The 25,510-nt window shown below is 40.7% G+C and overlaps 1 protein-coding gene across 1 annotated transcript; it reads right to left on the bottom strand.

Annotated features, from left to right (window-relative positions):
- Positions 1 to 302: 302 nt before the first annotated feature.
- Positions 303 to 22,731, bottom strand: HRH4 (histamine receptor H4). Its single transcript, XM_004465138.4, has 3 exons — positions 22,539 to 22,731; positions 10,484 to 10,647; positions 303 to 1,293 (listed from the first exon to the last, which is right to left on the bottom strand). The coding sequence occupies exons 1-3, from the start codon at positions 22,729 to 22,731 to the stop codon at positions 475 to 477; spliced, it is 1,176 nt and encodes a 391-aa protein (XP_004465195.1). The 3' UTR covers positions 303 to 474.
- Positions 22,732 to 25,510: the final 2,779 nt, after the last annotated feature.

Below are 25,510 nucleotides of genomic sequence, written 5' to 3'. Positions count from 1 at the left end.
TCAGGAGGTACCAGGGATTGAGCCTGGCACCCCATAAGTGGGAAGCAGGCACTCAACCACTTGAGTTACATCTGCTCCCAGGGAATGATTTTTAAATGACAACTTTTCATTACTGAAAATCAAAAAGGGAAATTCACTTAAGAATGTAGCAAACACTGGGCATAGAAAGAAAACAAAACCTCTTGACTTTCACAACCAATGTTATATCAAGATCTAAAAGGCAAGGAAGAGGTGATGACTAAGAAAAAGACTTTTGTGGCTACAATTTTACAAAATACACTTTTGTCAATTTATAACTATACTGTTTTTATTCACCACAATAATTTTCCATTTACCTTCAGGTTAAAATTTTTAAGTTTCCAAGTGTTACTGTTTTATGGACTTTTTGGTAGACTGGAAAGGCAAGATGAAATCTAGATCAAATTCATTTAGGAAGGACAAAGACTAAAACATACATATTTGAGAAAATTATTTTTAAGATGACATTGACCGATTTTGTGATGGCACGGCTTGTTTTCTCATACAAAATATTTTCAAGAAAGCCTTCTGAAAACGCTTGTGACACAATGGATATAAAAAAGGATTGACAAAGGAGTTGAACCACTGAAGCCAAAATGCAATATTAAACCAAAATGTCTCAGGAAATTTTCCTGGGGAGTAAACTGAAAGAACAAATGTGAACAGAGAATATGGGGCCCAGCAAATGGCAAAAACACTTAAGAGGATGGCCAGTGACTTGGCTAACTTCTTGGCTCTGAGCAATTCAAGCTGTTCCCTTTGGTGAAGAGCTACAGAATCTGTGTGGGAAAGGGAATTTGTTTTGGAAGTAATTAGATTATCACGATTCATCTGATTTCTTAGGGTAAGAAAGAGACTGTTCTTTCTTTGCTGTGTCCCTGACTGAATGGACGTTGTTGCTTCCTTCAGTTCAGGAAGAGATGTCCTTGGAAGCAGTCCACGTCTGAATGAGTGTGCACAGTTGCTGGAAGGGACAGGAGAAGCGCAGGCAGGCTGGCTCTGGCGTCGAATGATGTTACCACGCTTCCAGAGGCTCCAGTAAATGTACAAGTTGAAATATGCCACTGAGATGACTGGGATCAGGAATTCACAGGTTGACGTGAAGAGGAGGATGTACCATTCTGAAAGAAAACCAGGTGTGCATTTCTTCTCCTTCTCCTTCCAAGAAGTTAATGTTAGAATGAGTGGGCCATGCACTATAAAGGCCAGCACCCAGACGGCCCCCATCAGAGCCACAATCTTCAGGGGGCTAGTTTGTTTGGCTCTATAAGACACCTAAAAGAGACCAGATAAATTATTTTCAATAAGGAGGACACGTTGCATATTCATGTAATAAACTAGTGTGAAGTATCCGATTAGCCTACAGAAGTTTCAAGAATGTGCAAGAGGTAGGGACATAATTGAACCTGGGTATCATGATATGGGCAAGGACAGAGGTTTTAATTTCAGTGAAACCTGTGTCAAATGCAGACATTCTTCATGGTTTTCAGAGAGAAGGTATAACACTCAAGATTATACATGGCACTATAAAAAATTTCAAGGCCAGTATTTAAAACAAGAAAGGAATTTTTCCTAATCTGTAGGTGCTAGTGTGAATAGTCAAGCAAATGAAAATGGGGGCACCAATCTACAGGTTGGGTAATGACCAGCATTTTTTAAAAAATCAAATAAGGGAAGTGGACTTGGCCCAGTGGTTAGGGTGTCTGTCTACCACATGAGAGGTCCGCGGTTCAAACCTGGGCCTCCTTGACCCGTGTGCAGCTGGCCCATGCGCAGTGCTGATGTGCGCAAAGAGTGCCATGCCATGCAGGGGTGTCCCCCACATAGGGGAGCCCCATGCGCAAGGAGTGCGCCCCATAAGGAGAGCCACCCAGCACGAAAGAAAGTGCAGCCTGCCCAAGAAGGATGCCACACACACAGAGAACTGACACAACAAGATGATGCAACAAAAAGAAACACAGATTCCCGTGCCGCTGACAACAACAGAAGCGGACAAAGAAGACGCAGCAAATAGACACAGAGAACAGACAACGAGGGCGGGTGGGGGGAAGGTGAGAGAAATAAATAAATAAATATTTTTTTTTATGAAATAAAATAGAACAGTAAATATCAAAATATGTCACCTACAGTAAGGGTAGGTATTGTTTTTTGAAATGTTTACTTTGAGAATATATAAAGACATAGAGAGAGAAAAGTGAGTGTTCTGAATCACAGTGAAAAAGACATTTCTCAATGTGGCCACAGTCAAAAATGTTAGAGAGCCATTGCCTTATCTGATTCCAATATTCAGCAAAAAATAACTCTGCAGTTTATGCTGAGATTTCAAGAAGAGAAAGAACTCTTGCATCACTCCCAAGAAGATCAAGCATAAAAAAAGAAAGAAGCCGGCATTGATTAAGATGGTTGAGCGAGATGCTTCAAGGCTCTGTCCCCCCACAGAAGCTTTGAACAACCAGCAAGAACTGGGAGAAACATCTTTCTCAAAGCTCAAGAAAATAGTCAAAGGACTGAAGTATAACAAGTGAGTGTCAAGTCAAGAGAAAGTCTACTTAAAAGCAGTAGGATCTTGTGAACCCTTGGTGGCCCCAGTCCCAGTTCCAGAGGAAGTAGAGTAACACTTGTGCATGTACTGGGAGCATGTATGCCCAGACCAACTGGTGGTGACTTGAAGGACTCACTACCCTTGACCCTGCATGCGTGGAAAAGGCATCTCACAGAGTGCTGCTACAAAATGCTGTGGGAGGGAGTCAAGTCATGCAGCCTGTGACAAGGGATTGCTAGTTATAGGATATACATTGCCATGCCTGAGATTGTAAGGACACTATTTCCTAGGGAAGAGGGAACATTTGTTACCATGTAAACAGGGAAATTCCTAAGGCCACATACACCTGCCCAAGATAAGACACATGCCCAGAAATGATCAGGAAGGCCTCTAAACTTTAGCCTAGAGCTATTCTCCAACATCATTGTATGGATAAGCCCTGAAGAAGAGCAATTGCACACTTCAGTCTGCAAAGACTTTTTCTTCCTCCCCCTCCTCCCGGTGCCCTCCTCCTCCCTCCTCCTTCTTCTCCACCTTCTCCTCCTCCTCCTCCTTCTTCTTCATCATCATCTTCATCTTCATCTTCTTCTCCTTCTTCTTTTTGTTGTTCTGGTTGTTGTTGCTGCTGCTGTTGTTAGCTCTTGCCATTCCAGGAAAGCTATGTCAGAACACTAGCTGAATACAGGCTTAAAGAACAGACACCTCAGAATCTTAAAAAACAGGAAGCAATGGCCCAGACAAAGGAGGGGATTAAAACATTATAAATCACACATGAAGACGATCAGACCTGGGACATTCCATATGAAGACATTTTTAAAATGGCCCTAAATATGCTGAAAGAGCTAAGGAAAACATGAACAAAGAACTGAAGGAAATCAGGAAAATGAAAGATGAACACAAAGTGAATGTCAATAGAGAAATGAAAATTCTGAAAAGGAAACAAATGGAGCTGAAGAACCCTAATAATAGAAATTTAAAATTCTCTGGAGGGATTCAGCAGCAGATTGGAGTTGGCAGAAGAAAGAATCAGTGAAGGTGAAGAAAAGATAATGAAATCATCTGCTCTGAGGTGCAGAAGGAAGAAAGAATGAGGAAAAATGAAGACAGTCTGAGGAACCTATTAGACACCATCAAGTGTACCAATAGCCATTGTAGGAACCCCAAAGGAAAAGAGAGAAAGGAGCAGAGAGAGTATTCAAAGAAATGATGGCTGAAAACTTCCCAAATTTCAGGAAAGGCATGCATATGCATATTCAAGATACTCTTGAAGAACCCAAAACAGGATAAACCCAAATAGACCCACTCAGACAGTTGAATGTCAAAGACAAAGAGAGAATTCTGAAAGCCACACGAGAGAAGGACTGTGTCATGTACAAGGAAGCCTCAAGGAGATTAAGAGCCAATTTATCATTAGAAACCATGGAGGTAAGAAAGCAGTAGGATGACATATTTAAAGTGCTAACATCAAAAACTTGCCACCCCCAAAATTCTGTATCTAGCAAAACTGTCTTCCAAAAATGAGAGCAAGATTAAGACATTCCCAGGTAAATAAAAGCTGCGGGATTTTGTCAACACTAGACCGGCCGGACAAGTTAAGCTAAAGAGAGTTCTGCAGGTTGAAAGGAAAGGACAATAGACAATAGATCAAAGCCACATAAGGAAATAAAATCTCCAGGGAGGGTAACAACATGGGTAAATATGAATGCCCATTCTATTGTATTTTGGTTTGTAACTCCACTTTTTACTTCCTACAGAAAATAAAAAGCAAAAGCATAAAACATAATGATATATCATTGGTTTTGGACTCATAATGAATAAACACGTAATTCGTGACAACATCTATGTAAAAGTGGGAATATGGAGTGGTGTCGGAACATAGTTCATATATGCTATTGAAGTTAAGTTGGTGTCAAAGTAAATGAGATTGATATAGATTTAGGATGTTAAATTTCAGCCCCATGGTAACTATAAAGAAAATATAAGAGAATATAGACACAGAAATAAGAACACAGATTGCCAGAGGGGAGGAGACTGAATGGGAAGTTAATGCATAACAGTGTAGGGTTTCTGTCTGCAGAGATGGGAAAATTTTAGTACTGAAAGGTGGTGAGGGTACCACAACATAGGAAATGTGATTAATCCCATTGAATGGTATGCTTGGGAGTGATTGAGATGGGAAAGTTTAGGTTTTGTATTTGTTCCCACAATTTTTTAAAAATGTACAACTAAAGAGACAATGATAATTAAATGCAATACATGATGCTGGATGGGATCTAGCTAGGGAGAAGAAAAGGCTCAAATGAACATTATTAGAACTCATGAAAAAATTGGAATATAGATTGTAAACTTTATATCAATGATAAATTGCTTGAATTTGAAAACTGCATTTAAGGTGATTACATAAGTAAATATCCTGGGAAACGGACTTGGCCCAATGGATAGGGCATCCGCCTACCACATGGGAGGTCCGCGGTTCAAACCCCGGGCCTCCTTGGCCCATGTGGAGTTGGCCCATGCACAGTGCTGATGCACGCAAGGAGTGCCGTGCCATGCAGGGGAGCCCCATGTGCAAGGAGTGTGCCCCGTAAGGAGAACTGCCCAGCGCAAAAGAAAGTGCAGCCTGCCCAAGAATGGTGCCACACACACAGAGAGCTGACACAACAAGATGACGCAACAAAAAGAAACATAGATTGCTGGTGCCGCTGATAAGGATAGAAGAGGTCACAGAAGAACACACAACGAATAGACACAGAGAGCAAACAACTGGGGGGGGGTGGGAGAGAAATAAATAAAAATAAATAAATCTTTTTAAAAAAATAAGTAAATATCCTTATTCTTAGAAAATATACATGATAGTGTTAAGTGTTCAAGGAGCATGATATATATGATATACACTCAAGGATTCAGAAAATGGATGGATGAATAGATAGATAGATAGAATGATATGGCAAATGAAACAAAATGTTGAAATTGGTGGATCTGAGCATCTGGAGGGATAGTGTGTTAGAGTTCTCTATATGGGGCTTCATTATTTTTATAACTGTTCTGTAAATTTGAAAGTATTTCAGAATAAAGTTTAAAAAAGAAAGAAAGACACTTGAACCTGCCATGAAGAAATACTACAGTGTTAATGAGCATTTCCAAATTGCTTCTTTCTAATAAGCACTTCCATCTGGTCAAGTTGTGATGGCCAGCCACTTTCACAGACTTGACTAGGCAAGGGCTGTTTGGACTACTACTTTAACCAACCTAAAGATATTTGTATCAGTAAAAGAAGAGTTCGACTTATTAAGAAAAAACAAAACCTTTTTAAGGTTGAAGAATGTTCTAACTCCAATTGCTCACAAGGAGATTCTACGAGTCAGGATTGCCCTCATATCATAAGACCCACAATCTTTGTGTTGGCCCTGAGATCTTTAAGACTATCTTCTACAAGGAATCCAAAGACGCGAGGGCTAACTATAACAATATGAAGAATAAACCTAAGAAGAAAGAATTTTAAGGAGACCTCTCTGGACCTCTTAGAACAGTAAGGTTCCTTCTAAATCAGATGTTCCTAATTTCTCTGATTTCCTCATGATCTATACATGAAATTGGAACATGCCTCCCTTTTCACCAACTCTTGTGTACTCTTTTCCCTGTGAATTTTTGAGTCTCATTCTACGATGTTTTCTCATTTTTTTATTAAAGGAGTGCAACATTGCCCAGCACTGTTTTTCTTTGATGGATTATACATACTGAGAAGGGTCACCAAACGGGCAGCAGGTAGAGGAAGCTGGTTTAAAAAAAAAAAAATAAGTTATTTTTTTAAAAACTGCAGGGAAGTGGTTTTGTTTTTTTGTTTTCCTTTCCAAATGACTGGTATTTCTGTGGCTCAGCTAAACTGCATATGGTCCTGACCACAAGTTCCCATATATAATACGCTTTTTTGCCTTCTACTTTGCATGCCACTAATTAACACATCTCTTGCACTAAATCTAATGATTATGAAGATGGTAACAATACCCAGATGATCATAAAACTGTCTTTAGTTTTTTAATTGCTCTGTTCAGCCTTTGTAATGATACGATGCAATACGCTGGCAAGTGATCTCTTTTCCATTATGTATAAGGTCAAATGGGATAATGGACATCCAGGGGAACCGAGAAGACTATGCTAATCTCTTGGTCTCTGGGTAGCAAAAGCATTGCTGAAAACCAGGCCCAGCCCCTGCGGAGCGACCTCCCTGGAATCAATCAGGGACCCAGTCCTCACCTGCTAGAGCTACATCATCCTTCAGGATATTGCCTCTTCCTTCTCACCCCAATAAAATATGCAAACGCCCTCTCAGTCAGGTTTCTCCTCTAAGGAAGAACAGCCCAGCAAAACTTGCTGGTGGGAATGACAAGATGGGACCAAGGACACTGAAGTCCCCAGCCAATCAGCCAGTCCTCCATCGACACTAATTTTCATGGTCTTGATTTTATTGCCAATCTTCTTTTTTCCATCGGAAGGTGAAGAAATATTCTTCTCTTGCCATCGTAACTCTGAGTACATCTTAATTCCCATTCCCTTCAACTATAATGGAGCCCTGTCTCTCTTCCCCCTACCCACTTTTGCTTCAGCCTCATGGAAGCTGCCACGCTAGCAAGTTCTCTGAGCACTGTAATCATACACTGCCACCGCTGTGGAGCTTTCCTTTTACAAATTATTGTAAGAGGTCCTTTTCCTAGACCCCGCCCACCTAGACCCCCTCACACTGTCTCCCGTGCTTTCAGCTCCAGCAAGCACTCAGCTCACCCGGCGCCACTCCCTGCGAGCTCTCCGTGGTCTCAGAAGGCTTCCTTCTGCCTTCACCTGCCTGGCGTTGCAGCTGTTGCCAGAGCAGCCCCTATGAGCAGTCATGTGTCCATTCATTGAGCATTTTAAATGCACTTGATTTTGTGCTGTGTCCTGGGGTTCTGGAATCAGGGCAAGACCAGGAAACAAACCCACCCCTTTTCTTTGCATTCCTGACTCTTCATTTCTCTGGAATTGCTAAACACTTTTTCTAACTGGCCAAGCTGTCTCTTATATGCCTGTAAACCTGAGGATTATACAGGAGAGCTCCGACAGATCAGCAGGCATCTTCTTAATCCCAGGATCATTCAATGAAATTTAAAAAGAAATTTTAACCCAGTAAAAAAGGAATATACGAAAAGTACAATTGGGAAAGATTATGAATTAGAGCATTCTTTTCCAACATTTTGATTATGACCCCAGGTAAGAAATGCGTTTTATGACCTAACCAAGTACATAGACATCGGTATTCATAAAATAATACCTATCTTTACTATGTACAATGCATTTTAATATTTTCTATTTAACTTTTTTATTTTATTCTGTTCTCTTGCATTCCACATTCTTTCATTAAAAAAAAAAAGCCATTGGTCACAACTCACTAAAGTGATTTCCTAACTCAATGATAGCTCAACGCCTGCAATTTGAAAAATATGAAATTTTAAGCATCTGAATTGCTCATTCAAACTGATGTGAACTCTCCTCCTAGCTCTGGTGGACTGTGCAAAGTGCAGTGGACCCTGGCATCCAGTACCCAAAGCCGAGTTTTGGAGACAGCTGTGGTCCAGCCGCATGCATTCTGCCTTCTCTGGATCATATGGCTGCTCAGCAGTACATTACATTTCCCACCTGTCCTTGCAGCAAGGTATGACCACGTGACCGAGTTTCTCCAATCAAATATAAGTGGAAATTGATTGTATGATTCATGCTACTTGGTTAAAAGAAAATGCCCTGTCCCAGACTTCTGCCTTTTCCCCTTCCTATCTAGAACCTGGAGTGACAGCATCCTGACACAGATCATGCTGATGAGCACAGTGGCCTAGAGCAGGAATCACCAAACCACTATGGGCCAAATTCACCTCACTGCCTGTTTTGGGAACACAGCCAAGCCCTTTTTTTCAATTCAAGCCCATCTTTTTCAATACACTGCCTATGGCTGCTCTCATACAACAGCAGCAGATTTGAGTCGTTGCAATGGAGACCATTGGGCCTGCGAAGCCAAAAGTATCTACTCTCTTGCCCTTTACAGAAAAATTTTGCTGACCCCTGCCCTAAAGGAGGCCGAGCTGCCCTGCTAGCTTCAGTCCCTGGCTGAGCTCCTGGAGCAGAGCCTCCCACCATTTGTAATCTGTGAGAGAAAAATGAATGATCCTGCCTCTTTGTTACTGCACATTATCCTGTGCCCTGTCTAATGCACCTCCCAATCCTGCCTGCCTCTGGGCTGTACAGCCTCGAGGCAGAGCTGTCCCTGTCTTCTCCGTGCCTCCAGCACAGGGCCTAGCGTGCAGTACTGAGCCCTTCTGTTTATGGCTCTGTCCCACATGAGACTACTATGCTCCTCGAAAGCAGAGTTTTAATTACTCATTTCTATATCTCAGCACTTAGCAAAATGCCCGACTCAGGGAAGCGGCTGTGGCTCAATCAGTTGGGCTCCCATCTACTATATGGAAGGTTCTGGGTTCACGCCCCGGGGGCCTCCTTGTGAAGACAGGCTCCCCAGCACGTTGTGGAGAGCTGATGGCCCACAAGCGCTGCGGAGAACAGACTCAGCAAGATGATGCAACAAAAAAAAGTGGGGGGGGACAAGCAAAAATACAGAAGAATGCACAGTGAACAGACACAGAGAGCAGACAGCAAGCAAGCTGCAAAGGGGGAGGAATAAATAAATAAAAAATACAGACACAGAAGAATGCACAGTGAATGGATACAGAAAGTAAACAGCAAGCAAAAAGTTGCAAGGGGAATTAAAAAAAAAAAAAAAGCCCGATTCAGAGTAGTCCCCCAAAGACTTCAGTCTCCAGGTCTCAGCAGAGAAAGAATTTTCCTATGTAGACTTCAAAGATTCCAGGCCACTGGCCCGTATTGCCGAGGCCCCCTTCTCCCTGCCATCATTACATAAACCTCGTACTCGCCTTTGTTCTATTGCTCATTGTTAGGTCCAGTTCAGAGAGACTCGGAGACAGACCAGGTTCAGGTGAGAAGTTTGTTAGATCGCGGGCATCGCGGGGGGTCAGAAGTGAGTCCTCTGTCCCCCACATGGCGGGGATCTGAAGAGAGACCCCAGCTGGGGAGCACCTTTTGAACTGGTGGAGTTGGGTGGGGTTGGAGAAGGGCGCGAAGGTATGGGGTGGAAAAGTAGCACGCTTGCTGTTCTCGGGGTAGGCAGGGACCTTTTGAGGACAGCCTTATCATTGGGGGAGAGAACGGTCTTTGGTTCCGCGGGGGTGTGAAAAGAGCAGGGGCCCGAGCAGGACATATGGTGTCTGAGCACGTACGATCTCAGGGGCAAAATGTTGCTTTCTAACACCAATAAATTTAGTTTGTCTAAGAATCGTCATTAACTTAATAAGGAAATTCCAAGTCTTGGGTAAGTTCAGACTTTCCTGGCATTGGGACTTCATCTTTCTGGTTGGTTCCACTGTAATAACCTACAGCCTCCCTGTGTGCTGTCCGCTCCTTTGGCCAGTTAGAATTGATCTTCTTCTCATCTCACTCAAAAGTCTGGGGTTCTTTTGACCTGCCCACCAAGTTCCATCCTAAGAAAAACACTCCGGTCTCAGTTTTCTGTGAAGTGGAACCGATGAACCAACTCTGATCCTAAAGTACATGCAAGCATCTCAGTCTAGAGCCACTGACTCAGTATACCCCTTCTGACAACTGTCTTGGGTTTTCCCATTTTAGATGCACACAGGGAAATGACTTACCCAAATCCCACCCAGAAAATATGCACTGAGGGCCAATGAGATTATTTTGTCAGGTAACGAATAGAACTCCTATCGGGTTTTGCAGTTAAACCGAAAATTTGAATAAAAATGTTTTTCTTCAGAACCCCAAATTTCTATTTATATAACCTCCTAAGGAAGATAAATTAATATTTTGACTTACAGCATTTGAGACTGACAGATATCGATCATAGCTGATGAGGACAATGTTATACACAGATGCTGTACACAGAAGATGGTCAACAATGAGCCAAAAATCACAGACACGATTTCCAAGATTCCAGTCGAACTGACTGTAAGGAATGTACAAAGGAATAGAGACTGCACCTGTACAGGGAAAAAATAAGAGGAAAAGGTGCATATCAGTACAAAGATAATGGATACAAAATACAATGAAGTATCTGAACCAAACTAAAAATGAAATTTGGAATTTCATGGTGTTTCATCAATAAACTCAGGACTGATTTCCTACACACTCAAAGTCATTTTTATAATACTTGTCATGAATATTTGTACCTTCCATTGCTCCTTCTTCCCAAATTAAATGCAGCCCAACCACTTTTTCTGGCCATCTACTGCACAAACCATCTTCATGATTCAACCCAAATAAACTTGGCCACACCTCCCCAAATCCACTTTGCAATTTCTCATTTATTTGCCTTTCTCACATTATTCTTTCTTCCTAGAATTTTCTCCTCTCTCCTACTTAGTTCAGTCTATTTAATCCCTTCTCATTCTTCACTCAGTTGAAAATAAACGACCTCCTCCATGTCATTTTTCTTGGAACTTCCTCAGCAAAAGTGAATTCTCCTTCCCCTGCACTCCCTGGCACTTTGCTTCTCTCTTCCTCTCAGGCACTTGCCACATTCTCCCCTGTATCATACTTATCATACATATATATATGATATATTATAAGAGAATATATATATATATTTTTAAGAGACATGAACTTGTTTTAAGAGATGGAACAATCATGCACATTTATCATGGTTATCTTTTTTTTTTTTAGGTACCAGGACCTTGTATGTCAGAAGCCAGCACTCAGCCACTGAACCACATCAACTTCCCTAAGTTGGTGTTCTTTGCTTGTTGGGTTTTTTGTTTTGTTTGGTTTGGTTTTTGCACGGGGGAGGCCCCAAGAACCAAACCCAAGACCTCCCTTGTGGGAAGCAAGCACTCAACCATGTGGGAAGCAAGCACTCAACCTCAACTTCCCTGAGTTGGTTTTTTGGCTTCTTTTGCTTGCTGTTTGTTTTGGTTTTTTTCCAGTAGGCACCAGGAACTGGAACCAGGACCTCCCATGTGAGAAGCAGGCACTCAACCACTTGAACCACATTTGCTTCTCATGGTTATCTTTTAACTTGACTTCCCAAGTTGTTAATTAATCTTTGTATTTCTCACAACATCTAGAGTTGACCAAAGGCTTGCATATGTGAGTTAAATAAATTAGAATGATAACAGTTAATATTTATTGTACAATTACTATATGCCAGAGATATTTACATATATCATCTCATTTAATCCTCACAGAAACTTGATGAGGTAGGGACCAGGCCAAATTAACAGAAAGTCTGAGGCTTGGAAGGTTGTGCAATTAGCCCAAGGTCCATTCAGTCAGTGAAGAAAAAACTGGATTTGAAACCAGGCAATCTGATTTCAGGACCCCTGATTTTAACACCATCCTTCTCTGAATGAACAAACAAGATCTGCGGCAGTGATTCAGCCCACCACAGAAACTGCTTAACTGTGAGAAAGGATAAAAGTTGACTCTCATTTCCTTTAGTTTTAAGGGGTTTTTAATTTTATTGAACTTTCAGGCGTATGTCATATTCACCAAGAATATGATCGATGAAGTAGAAGCTCAGTTGAAATCTTTTGTTGTGTATTCTCATATTTTATCAGGCACTTGACAGGAATTTCCAATTCTTGTATGAGAACTTAACCTATTATTAAGACTAATAGTAAAAGGAAAGGAAAGGATGAAAGAAGCCCTGCACTCTCCCAAAATGAAATGACATGAGGACCTATAAAGGGGTGAAATGGAATACGGAGCTTAGTATCCTATACCAAGGTTTACATACAAGTCTGAAAAAATTTCATCAAAAAGATGAAGAGTTGGTTGGTCAGTTTTTAAATATTGTTAAAATAACCGCTTGTTCTGTGTTTTGATTGTATTTTTATTGGTAAGTAAGCTTCTTTATGTTGCCTTCCTCTATTATGGTGCACGTGTGTTTGTATGCACTTGTCTGTGGTGTAAAATATATACCAATTTTGCCTGGTCAAGGCATCTTAAAAACAGAGGCATGCTTTACATTTGGCCCACAGCTGTAGCTCCCTTTTCCCCTAACATGAGTGTTTTCCCCAGACATCACTTCATCCACAAAATGAGATAGAAGAGTATGATGCCAGCCACAGATGCTTTACAGATGGCTTAAAGGTTAAAGGGTGGGAGGAGTTAAATAATACTTTCATAATCTGGCTGAGTTAGAAAAGGAAGAGTGTGTTTGAAACATTGGGAGATTCTTAGCTTAAAATGAGCTTCAGCCTACTCCTTTGATTTTAATGAAACCCTGCAGTCACCTTGTCTTCTATGTGATGTTTTAATGCCAGTATCATGCTCAGATCCTCTGTCTTGTTGAGTGATGAAGATGCATGTGATTTGTTCCAAGTGTTTCTATACCTTCCACCCTGGAATCTATACCTTCCACCCTGATTCTGGATCAAATGGACTTGATAAGCAAAATTAAGAATCAGTTCCTTGAAAAGGGAAATAAGCCTTTGGTATGTCTGACTAGGGGGAAAAAAGTGATAGAAAACAAACATGCTGTATTAAAAGAAGGACGAACCCCACCCCAATCAAGATGATGGAGTGAGATACTTCAGTACTCCATCTCCCCACAGAAGCTTTGAACAATCAGTAAGAACTGTCAGAAATGTTTTCCTTAGGGCTCCAAAATCAGTTTCAAGGACTGCAGTAACAGGACAAGCACCAAATCAAGAAAAAGACTTCTTAAAAGTGGTAGGATCTCATGGCACCCTGACTGGCCGCTCTCCCACCCCAGCTAGCTAGACATGGAGTAAATACATGCCCCAGTGTGGATCTCCGGTCCTAGTTCGAAAGGGAGCAGAGTGGCCCTGGTGCACATATGTCTGGCCCAGTCTGTCTGGTGATGGCCTGAGGGACTTGCTGCCCCAGAACTTGCCCTGCAAATAGAAGGCAGCTCAGAGAGCTCTTCTGCAGAACACTGTGGGAGAGCAGTCAAGTTGTACTGCCTGGCACAAGGAATTGCTGGCTGTAGGTCATAAAGTGCAGTGCATGAGACAGTGAAGAAACTGTTTCCTAGGGCACAGGGGACATAGAAAAGTGTAAACAGGGGAATTCTTAGGGCTACAAGGAAATGCCCTTTCTGTATCAGGGAGGCCCTTAAGCTTTGGCCTAGAGCTAGTCTCCAAATTCATTGTATGGGTAAGCCTTGAAGGAAAGAGTTCTATAGGTCAATCTGCAAAGACTGGGAAAGGTGCTTTCTTTTTTCCCTTCTTCCTGTTTTTTTCTTAGCTCTGGGTAGTCAAGGAAAACTCAGTATATCACTAGCTGGATACAAGATTCAGAAATAGATACCTCAGAATCCAAATTTCAGCAACAAAACAGTAAATTATCAAAATGTTCAAGTTTCAACAAAAAGTTACAATACATACAAAGAAACAGGAAGCAATGACCCAGGCAAAGGGGAAGATTAAAGCATTAGAAACCATCAACAAGGAGAACCAGACTAGAGACATATCAGACAAAGTCTTTTGAAAAATGTCCTAAATAAACTCAGAGAGCTGAAAGAAAACATGGACAAAGAACTAAAGGATATCAAGAAAATGATAGATGAACCAAAGAGAATATCAATAGAGAAATGGAAATTATGAAAGGAACCAAACAGAGCTGAAGACCAGAGTAACAGAAATTTATAATTCCCCAGAAGGATTTAATAGGAGATTGGGGGATGCATATGTAGCTCAAGTGATAGGGCCTCTGCTTACCATATGAGAGGACCTGGGTTCGATCCCTGGGGCCTGTTGGTGAAAAAGAAGAAGAGAAAGCATTCCTGCGTGGTGAGCCAGAGCCCATGTGGTGAGCTGAGTGCCCACGTAGGTGCCTGCGTGGTGAGATGCATGCCCACACAGTGAGCCGAGTGGCCATGTGAGTGCCCATGCAGTGAGCCAAGTGCCCATAAGTGCCAACGTGGTGAGCCACGTGTCAAGCCAAGTGCCCATGCAGCAAGCCAAGTGCCTGCATGGTGAGCCAGTGCCCACACAAGTGCGTCATGCAGCAAGATGATGATGCAACAAAAGAGAGATGAAGGGGAAAGTCATGATGAAGTGCCGCAGAGACCAGGAACTGAGGTGGCACAATTGACAGGGAAACTTTCTACATATTAGAGGTCCCCAGGATTGAATTCCAGTGAATCCTAGCAGAGACAGATGAGAAGAAAAGACAAAAAAAAAAAGAGAGAGAGAGAGAAATAGATGCAGAAGATCACACAGCTAATGGACACAGCAGAAACAGTGGGGTGGGGGAGGGGGAGGGGAAGAAGAAGAAGGAAAAAAGACTTAACCTGGAAGAAAAGGAAGCAGTATATTGGAAAAAATATATAGCAGATTGGAGCTGACAGAAGAAAGAATCAGAGAACTTGAAAATAAGGCAATTGAAATCATTCAGTCTGAGGAGCACAAAGAAGAAAGAAAGAATGAAGAAAAGTGAACACAGCCTGAGAAACCTGTGAGGCACAATCAGGTGTGCTGATATATGCATTGTAGGAGTCCAAAAAGGGGAAGAAAGAGAATATTCAAGGAAATAATGGCCAAAAACTACCCAAATTTAACAACAACAACAACAAAACATGAATATGCATATCCAAGACGCTCAACAAACTCCAAACAAGATAAATTCAAATAGTCCCATACCACAGCATATTATAATCAACTGCTAAATGCCATAGAGTTCTAAAAGCCACAAGAAAGAAATAAGTTGTCACATACAAGGGAACCTCAATAAAAGTAAGTGCTGATTTCTCATCAGAAACCATCAAGGTAATAAGGCAGTGGATAACATACTTAAAGTGCTGATAGCAAAAAAAATTGCCACCCAAGAATTTTATATCCAGCAAAACTGTCTTTCAGGAATGAAGGTCAGATTAAAATATTCCCAGATAAATAAGAACTGAGCGAGTTCATCACCACTAGACTGGCCCTACAAGTGATGCTAAAGAGAGTTCTGCAGTTGAAAGGAAAGGACACTAGATAATAGATCAAAGCTGCATGAAGAAATAAAGATCTCCAGTGAGGGTAATGATGTGTAAATATAAATGCCAGTACTTTCGTATTTTTGGTTTGTAACTCAACTTTTTACTTCCTACAGGATCTAAAAAACAAATGCATAAAACGTAATGATAAATCAGTGGTTTTGGATTCATAATGTATAAAAATGTAATTTGTGACAAGAACTACATAAAGATGAGAGGACAGAGGGGTATAGAAACAAAGTTTTTATATATACTATTGAAGTTAAGTTGGTATTAAAGCGAATGAGATTGGTTTAGATTTAGGATGTTAAATTTAAGCCCCATGGTAACTACAAAAAAATATATAAGAGAATATGCAAGCTCATAGAGACACAGAAATTAGAGTACAAGTTACCAGGGTGAGGACAGGGGGAATGGGGAGTTAAAGCAAAATGGGCTTAGGGTTTCTGTTTGGGGAAATGGGAAAATTTTAGTAATGGCAGGTTGAGAAGCTACCACAATATTGTAAATATTATTAATCTCATTGAATTATGCTTGGAATTCATAATTCCAAGTATGCCTGGAAGTGGTTGAGATGGGAAAGTTTATGTTGTGTATATATATTCCCACAATAAGAAAAAAGAGCAACTAAGGAGACAATGACAATTAAATGCAATTCGCGATCCTAGATGTGATCTAGCAAGGGAGGAGAAAAGGCTAAGATGGGCATTATTGAGACTTGCGAAATTTGGAATATAGACTAAGTTTATATCAATGTTAAATTGCTTGAACTTTGTAACTGCACCTAAGGTGCTTACATAAGTAAGCATCCTTGTTCTGAGGAAACATACAAGGCAGTATTATGTGCTCAAGGAGCATGATATATACCACCTACACTCAAGTGTTCAGAAAATGTATTGATAGATATACAGACAGACTGACAGACAGGTAGGTAGATAGACAGACAGATAGATAGATGAATAGATACATAGAATATGCAGCAAAAGTGGCAAAAAGTTAAAATTGGTGGTCTGGGTACATGGGGATGAGAAGTATGTTGGAGGAAGCAGACTTGGCCCAGTGGTTAGGGCATCCATCTACCACATGGGAGGTCCACGGTTCAAACCCCAGGCCTCCTCGACCCATGTGCAGCTGGTCCATGCACAGTGCTGATGCGTGCAAGGAGTGCCGTGCCATGCAGGGGTGTCCCTGCATAGGGGAGCCCCACGCGCAAGGAGTGAACCCTGTAAGGAGAGCCGCCCAGTGCAAAAGAAAGTGCAGCCTGCCCAGGAAATGCACCGCACACCCAGAGAGCTGACACAGCAAGATGACACAACAAAAAGAAACACAGAATCCCGTGCCACTGACAACAACAGAAGTGTACAAAGAAAAACACACAGCAAATAGACACAGAGAACAGACAACTGGGGTGGGGGGGAGGGGAGAGAAATTAAATAAATAAATAAATCTTTAAAAAAAAAAAAGAAGTATGTTGGAATTCTCTATATGGGGTTTGTATGATTTTTGTAACTGTCCTATAAGTCTGAATGTCAAAATAAAATTTAAAAAAATATATGAAAGGCCCAGGGGAATTGAAAGAGGGGGAAAGAAGAGGAGGGGAGGGGGAAGAAGGGAAGGGAAGCAAAGGGAAAGACAAGGAGGGGAAGTAGAAAAAGCAGGAGGAGGAGAGGAAGGGGAGAGAGAGAGGGGGAAGGCAGATGGTGGAGGGAGCCCTAGCAAAGGCCTCTCAGACCCTACACAACCTGCCCTACCCCTAGACTGCCCCCCACCTTTCCAACCTCACCTCCCTTTATTCCACTCCTTACTCATTCCACTCCACTTCCTCCAGCCTCAAATGCACTTTATAATCTCCCACCTCAGATTCTTTGCACTTGCTGTTCCTTTGCATGAAATATTCTTCCACCAGATAGGCTCCTTCTCTTGGCTCAAATGTGTTTCTCAGTGAACGCTGCCCCTGAAGTCTATTATTGTAACCCCAAACACTTCTTCCTTTTCCCTCATCCCTGCAGTATTTTTCTCAACAGCAATTTTCACCATCTAAAATGCTACATAATTTTATTTCCGTATCTGTATTGCCTAGTGTCTGTCTCCCCACCCCACCCCAGGAGAATATAAGAACCCTGAGGGCAGAAATGTTTGTCAGTATTTTCACTGCTGTATCCCCAGCACCTCAAAGAGTACCTGGTTCAAAAAATAATAATTGTTGGAGAAATGAATAGATAAGGACGGGGAAACCTGGTTTACTTTAAAATTGCCATCACACTGGTATCATCCCTTTGTTTAGAACCCAGCTATGAAGCTATGCTGTCCATGAGAAAATGACCATCAAAGGGGGACTCTGACTCTACTGAAAGCCCCGTGAATTCTTTGGGCTGACAGAGGGGTGACAGCGAGAAGCATCCTGAACTAATGACAAACTTTGACGTCCTGAAAAGTTGGCCACAACTCTGTGGGCAGCAACCACCTACCTTCTGGCCCTGAAGATCTTGTCTGAGCAATCAATCACATGGCCATGTAGGGCATAAATGCCACACAACATGGAGATGTGAAGAAAGGACCTATAGATAGAAACTCTGGTCATGCAATACCAATTTTACAGATATTTAGACAGTATATATATATATAGTGGAAGAGCATTCAGATGAGATACAATTTTATCAGTGTAGCTGGTACTGGAACGTTTTTTCAATCAATCATTGCCTCTAAACAGTAAATTCAGCCAGGGGAAACTACTCAGATACCACAAATGTAGATTGTCAACATGAGGCTATTCTGAAACTCATGAGCAGAAGGCATTCTCCACAAAGCCCACCATATCAAGCACTTGTGGCTCTCTAATCTGCATCTCACATCATCACACGGTTCGGGAGCTCTAGGTCTCCTGACCCCAAATCTTAAAAAGCACCAATTTGGCAGAGCAGATGTAGCTCAGCAGTTGATTGCCTGCCTCACACATATGAGGTCCTGGGTTCAATCCTCCGTAGCTCCTAAAAAAAAAAAAAAGGCAGCACACCACGCCTCCCAGACCTCCACCGACCATGCAGTACTCCTGGCTCTGAAGACAAGCTTCAGAGCATGGCAGAGGAGAAAGGTAATGGCATTACCTTTTTTTGACAGAAAATGCAAATCTTGGTACAAAAAGTTTGTGTCATGGCTAAAAAGCACTAGGCAAATGAAGTCCTGATATATGTGCATATATCAAGGGATATATCAAGGGACCTCTGTGCAGCCACTGTGGAAGACAGTTTGGCGGTTCCTCAGAAAGCTAAAAATAGAATTACCATATAACACGAAAAGCCCCCTACTAGAAATATACCCCCAAAAATTGAGGGCAGAGATTCAAACAGATATTTGCACACCAATGTTCATAGTGGCATTATTCACAATTGCCAAAAGATGGAAGCAACCCAAGTGTCCATCCACTGATAAATGCATAAATAAAAGTGGAATACACATACAATGGAATATTATTCTGCCATAAAAACAACTGAAGTTCTGATACATGTGAAAACTTGTATGAAACTTGAGAACGTTATGTTGAGTGAAATAAGCCACAGATACAAAATGATCACACTGATATGAAATAATTAGAATAAGCAAATTTGTAGACTTAGAATCTGAAATATCAGTTACCAAGAGCTGGGTTGGGGGTAAGGAATGGGGAGTTAATGCTTAAATTGTATAGAATCTCCATTTGGGTTGATTGTTAAGCTTTGGAAATGATTAATGGTGATGGTAGCACACCACAGTGAGTATAATTAACAGGACTGAATTATATATGTGAATGTGGTTAAAAGGGGAAATTGTTTAGGTCATATATATGTTAGTAGAATAAAAATTAAAAGATTAAACATAGGACTGTGCAATACAGTGAACCCTATTGTAAACGATGAAATGTAATTAATAGTACAATTATAAAAATATTCTTTCATGAATTATAACAAATGGACCACACAAATGCTAGGTGTTACTAATAGGGTGGAAAATGCGGGGGGGGGGGGGCGAAATATACCCTAATGTAAACTATGGACTACAGTTAATAGTACAATTATAATATTTTCATCATTTGTAACAAAGACACCACACTAATGCAAAGGGAAAGGAAATGCTGTGTTTTCTACATGGTTTTTCTGTAAACCCACAACTTCTCTAATTAAAAAATAAATAAATAAATGGGCTTCCAGATGAGCCTGGCAGGCGGGCAGGGGAAGTGTAAAGGGTGAGCCTGGCGGACTGTATCTGGCTGCTCTCACCGAACCACAGAGACACACCCTGCCCTTCTTATCTGGACCCATCTTTGTTCACAAGCATCAGGCCTCTGGCTCTCTCAGCTGGGGACAGTCTTACCCAGCCGCCCCCCCCCCACACACACACACACCACCAGGGTATTCAGAGCCTCACTCCTTTCTGGTTAGTCCAAATGCATACATAATCTATTTGAAGTGCTCCTTGCCATCCAGTAGTTACTGGTCCAGTGAAAAGGAGGAAGAGAGAGATAAGCTCATTCATAGTAGAATGTTCTCAATGCTCATAATAAATACATTTATATACATGTAGTTAAAGAACGATATGGGGGAAGCAGATTTGGTCCAACGGATAGGGGTCCGTCTATGACATGGGAGGTCCAAGGTTCAAACCCCGGGCCTCCTTGACCCATGTGCAGCTGGCCCATGCACAGTGCTGATGCGCACAAGGAGTGTCCTGCCATGCAGGGGTGTCCCCCACGTAGGGGAGCCTCCACGCACAAGGAGTGAGCCCTGTAAGGAGAGCCACCCAGCGCGAAAGAAAGTGCAGCCTGCCGAGGAATGGCGCCGCACACGGAGAGCTGACACAACAAGATGACGCAACAAAAAGAAACACAGGTTCCCGGTGCCGCTGACAGGAATACAAGCAGACACAGAGGAACACAGCGAATGGACACAGAGAGCAGACAACTGGAGGGCGGGGAGGAGGAAGCAGGGAAGGGGAGAGAAATTAAAAAAAAAAAAAAAAGAATGATGTAGAAGGGTATATATTAAAAAAATTTTAATTGGTGACCTGGAGGGGCAGAATTGAGGAAAGAAATGGAGAGAGTATTGCCTTATTGTTATTATTGGTTAGCCACTTGTATCTGACTCTGTCATTTCTGTCTATGACTCTTTAAATCAGTCTCTCTGCTAGAAGTATCCTCCAGAACTTTAAATGCAACTTCAGATGCTGATTTCTGCATCTTCCTCCCAAAATGCTCCCTAGTTCAGTGAATTGCATGCTTTCCCTAGTCTCTAAGATTCAATCTCTAATTGCACTTTCTTTCTTTTGCGGGCTGCCTGCCCTGCAGCTCCGCTTTCCATCCCTGTCTTGCTTTCCATCCTCGTCTAGCTCAGACCCCATTGGATGACGCTGCCGAGATTACTACAGGATTGTCTCTGGAATCATGAGCCCCATGCTCCAGTCTCAACCACCAACTACAGCTTTTTGATGCCTCCAAAGTAAAGCTTTGATCCATCCAATCCCTCACCTGCTTTAAAATCTTTACATATCCACACTGCCTGCAGAATGAATGCCAATCCAGACTCAACACTAGTATCCAAGGACCTTTACTCTATAGAGTCCTTCCACGCCAACTTTATCCTCTGCTGCTCCAGTCACACACCGTTCACACACTAGCCAGCCGGGAGCTCACACTTAGAAAGATACGCACAGTGATTTTCTACCAGCATGCTTTTGCTGATTCTGGGAATACTCCTCTCCATCTTTGCCTATGGAAATTCTATCCATCCTTCAACGTTTCTTTCAAATGCCACTACTCACTCTCCAAATGTTCTTTCTACCTCCTCTGAATGTCCACAGCACTTGCTATCTCTTGGTGGGTTCTCATCTTGCTTTATATTACTATACTATAATGATTATTTGTGAACTTCTCTTATTCACTCTACCGTATTGAAAACTAATTCAAGACTAACTTGCTCTTCTATATACCCTCTCATTACCTAATAGTACTTGAGTAACTAGCAGTACCTCACATAATACTCTACAAACAGTTTTGATTAATGAAAAGGTCTGAATTGTCTCATACCTGCAGAGAAATCAGAAGGGAAGTGGGCTAACATTTTTTTGAATATCCACCATGTTCCAGGTGAAACTAAGTATTCCATGAATTTTGTTTCATTTTGACATAAATTCAACCATTTATGTAGCTATTGACAAAGATAATCTCAATATGCCAGATTCAATTACACTAGAATATCATCAGCTGACATTTCTGCACATTACGATAAGCAATGTTAAAAAAAAAAACAATGACCATCAAGCAGTGAAAAATTACAATATGCATGTTTTCAGGAAAGATTATCTTGATTTCTATATAATTATATAATTCTGTGATACTATATCATATGTAAGATGGCTGTAGTGTCAGTATATTTTACAATATTTCATACCACACCATAAAATAACACTATTAACCAGACTATTTAATTGACCTATATGCCCCATTTCTGACTGTGCTGGTTAATAGTATATATATTATTTTCTATTACTCTAACATTATGATACTATGGTTATCATACTAAGCACCTAGGATCATACTATCACACTACGATATTAAGATAACTCTGCTTATTTAAGGAGCAATGCTTTTAAAGCTAAACATACAAAGGAAACAAATAATTCTTGGACTAAAACAATTTCAGAACTATTCCGAAGTTATTTTTATTCTGCAAAAGGACAACAAACCATTTCCAGATGAAAACTTCTCTGCAACACTGATTTTATATGTCTGTCATTCCTGGAAGTACCATACAGCCCCCTGAACTTTAATGCTTACACTTTTGTTTTACATTTTTTCCAATTTCATATAGTTCCTCAAAATAGCAAAAGCTTAGTTTAAGGTTTTAGAAATCAATACTATTGGAAAAACTTTATCTTAAATAAAGAGATGTAACTTACCCACAAAGAAGTCAGAAATGGCCAAGTTAAGAAAAAAATAATTACTTCGATGTCTAAGGTTTTTGTCCACGACAAAAGCTAAAATGACCACAGCATTTCCTACCATTATGGCAAAAGCTAGTAAGATCATTAAAAATGCCAAAGCAATGTTGGTGTTTAGTGTTATATTAGCTGTGCTATTATTACCCAACATCATTTCAAATGATGAAGAAGCTCAATATAGCAAATGAATTCAGCAAGACAATTCTGACAAGAATGGGTTCCAACAAGAGACCTAAAATATATAGTCTCATACTCAAAACAACATTTTAAAAATCTAACGCTGATCTCATAGTACTTCCTGATTCTTGATAAAGCAACCTGTGGTAACAGCTTCCCTTTAACTGTTATGAAAAAATATTTCCTAAAGAGAGTAAGAGGTTTTATCTTACATATTTTAATATGATTCATCCACCCCCTTAATAGAGCAATGTTATTTAAAATATAAAAAATAAAGCATTGTATATGCAATAATTTGGGTTCAAAGGAGATCTTTTTATATAAACCATGTGAGTAGGTTTATTTGAGACAATCACCTCAAATGAGATTCATTTTTAAAATAATATAGATGCAATTTAACACTCTCTTCTGGCCTTGATAAAGCAGCAACAGAGACTGAATTTACTGTGCCTTCTAAAACAAGCAAAAAACTGGGCTAAATATAAAACAGTGGTTTTCAAGGCAATGGACACCAGTCAATAAGGACAGTGATCCCTTGGAGAAGGAAAAGACAAATGAGGTGAGTCCTGTAATTGTCCCGACTTTCTGCCTTGAGAGCTTCCTGGCCTCAGTGCAGGGAGGGGAAACCCAGGAAAAGCCCAGCAGGCTCCCTGAGTTGAGGATTCCTAGCTGAGAATCAAGGAATACTGGAGATGACTCTGTACTGCCTAGAGACAGAAATCCAGAGGTCTGCAGAGTATCCCCCTGTGTTAGTTTGAGTCTTTTGTGGAACCCATAAAAATTATGTTATTAAGTTGAACCTATTATGAAACCTTTGATTAGATTACTTCAGTTAAGGACCTTTGATTAGATTGCAGGACCCAGAGCGGGGCTTAATCCTCTTACTGGGTTTTTTTATAAATGCAGGAATAAAAACTACAGATGCAGATGGAAAGTTGCAGTAACAGAGATGAGCCTCCAGAAATTGAAATCAATGAACCCAGGAGAAAGAAAAGCCACAGACAAAGTTGCCTGAAGCAGAACTAGCAACGAGGCCCGGAGAAGAAAGGAAAGACAAGCGGATGTTGCCATCACACCCTGCCATGTGCCCCATGGCCCACAGCTGAGCTCAGGGGAAAAGTGAGCTTGGAGGAGAAGGCAGAGACTGGCAGAGCTACCATTGTGCCTTGTCATGTGGCACGAATCCAGCATCAGTAGCAGGTGACCTACAGGGAGAGAGCATTTCCTGATGCCTTGATTTGGACATTTTTCTCAGCCTCGGAACTGTAAGTCTTTACACTAATAAATCCCATTGTAAAAGCCAATTCATTTCTGATATATTGCATTGGCAGCCTGTAGCAAACTAAAATACTCTCTCAAGAATCCAGCAGCATACTGGTCAGCACATGTGTGATGAAATTTCTTTAGCAGGGAAAAGAAGTATTGCAACAGAGAAGGAAGCAGAACCAGTGTTCACACAGGATTAGAAATATTGCCTGTCCCTACCATGAGACTGAAAAAACATATAAATGATGGGGCATTGAGTAGAATGCTCAGAAGGATCTTGCCTCATTAGTAGGAAATAATTAGCCCTCCACTAAACATTGCCAGGGTTCTGACTAACAAACCTTAAAAGCAGACCTGAAAGAATACAACAGTTTCTGAATAACTTAACTGTAACCCTGAACACAGCTGAGAATATGTATAGAACATAAAAATTTACATCCTCCAATAAGACAAATTTCACGTCTGGAATCCAATTAAAAATTATCAAGCATGCCAAGAAGTAGGCATATATGACCCATAAGGAGAAGAAAAACAAATCAACTAAAACCAGTTCAGAATTGACATAGATACTAGAATTAGCAGAAAAGAACATTGAAATAGTAATTAAATAACACCAAAAGCATAGCAACAAAAGAAAAATGGATTAATTGGACTTCATCAAAATTAAAAACCTTTGTCCATCAAAGGACATTATCAAGAAAGTGAACAGGCAGAAAATATTTACAAATTAAATATATGATAATGGTCTAGTCTCCAGAATACATGAAATAGTTACAGCAGAGGTTTGTGAAGATATGGAAGTTATTATAAAAAGAAACAAATCAAACTTCTAGAAAGGAAAACTATAATTTCCAAGATAAAAAGTACACTAGAAGGGATTAATGACAGAATGGACATTGCAGAAGAAAAGACTAATGAATCCAAATACATAACACTAAAAACTATGCAAAATGAAATACAAAGAGAAAAGAGATTTTCAGGAAAAACTAACAGAGCCTCACTAAGTAGTGGAAAAACTTCAAGTGACCAGTATTTGTCTAATAGGAGTTTCTAAGGAAAAGAGGAGGAGGGACCAGAAAAATATTTGAAGAAAGAATGCCCAAAACCTTTCCAAACTTGATGAAAACTATAAACCAAGTTTAATTTTTTAAAAAAGCTACATAAAGAAACCACACTAGGCATACCTTAATCAAATTGCTCAAAATCAGTGTTAAAAAGAAAATCCTAAGGGCAGCCAGAGATAAAAGATGCATTACATACAGAATAAGAAAGCTATAGGTAACAGCAGATTTCTCATTGGGAACAATGCAAGCAAGAAGATAGTGACTCAATAACTTTAAGGTGCTGAGAGGAAAAAAAAAATCTCAACCTAGAATTATTTTACCCAACAAAAATACCTTTCAAATACAAAGTCAAAATAAAGACTTTTTAAGATATACACAAGAATTCATCATCAGAAGATCTCCACTACAAGCACTGTTAGAGGC

Source organism: Dasypus novemcinctus, chromosome 16, assembly GCF_030445035.2.
Source record: "Dasypus novemcinctus isolate mDasNov1 chromosome 16, mDasNov1.1.hap2, whole genome shotgun sequence".
NCBI classification, from domain to species: Eukaryota; Metazoa; Chordata; class Mammalia; order Cingulata; family Dasypodidae; genus Dasypus; species Dasypus novemcinctus.
This window is presented reverse-complemented; position numbering and strand designations above follow the sequence as displayed.

Bases quoted from the DNA above. Each gene is read 5' to 3' on its own strand.
- HRH4 (XM_004465138.4), bottom strand. From the start codon at position 22,731: ATGTTGGGTAATAATAGCACAGCTAATATAACACTAAACACCAACATT. The intron at 10,648-22,538 runs GTAAGTTACATC...TTCCCTGTACAG, and splicing joins CATTTCTGACTTCTTTGTGG to GTGCAGTCTCTATTCCTTTG. The intron at 1,294-10,483 runs GTAAGTCAAAAT...GGTCTCTTTTAG, and splicing joins ATCTGTCAGTCTCAAATGCT to GTGTCTTATAGAGCCAAACA.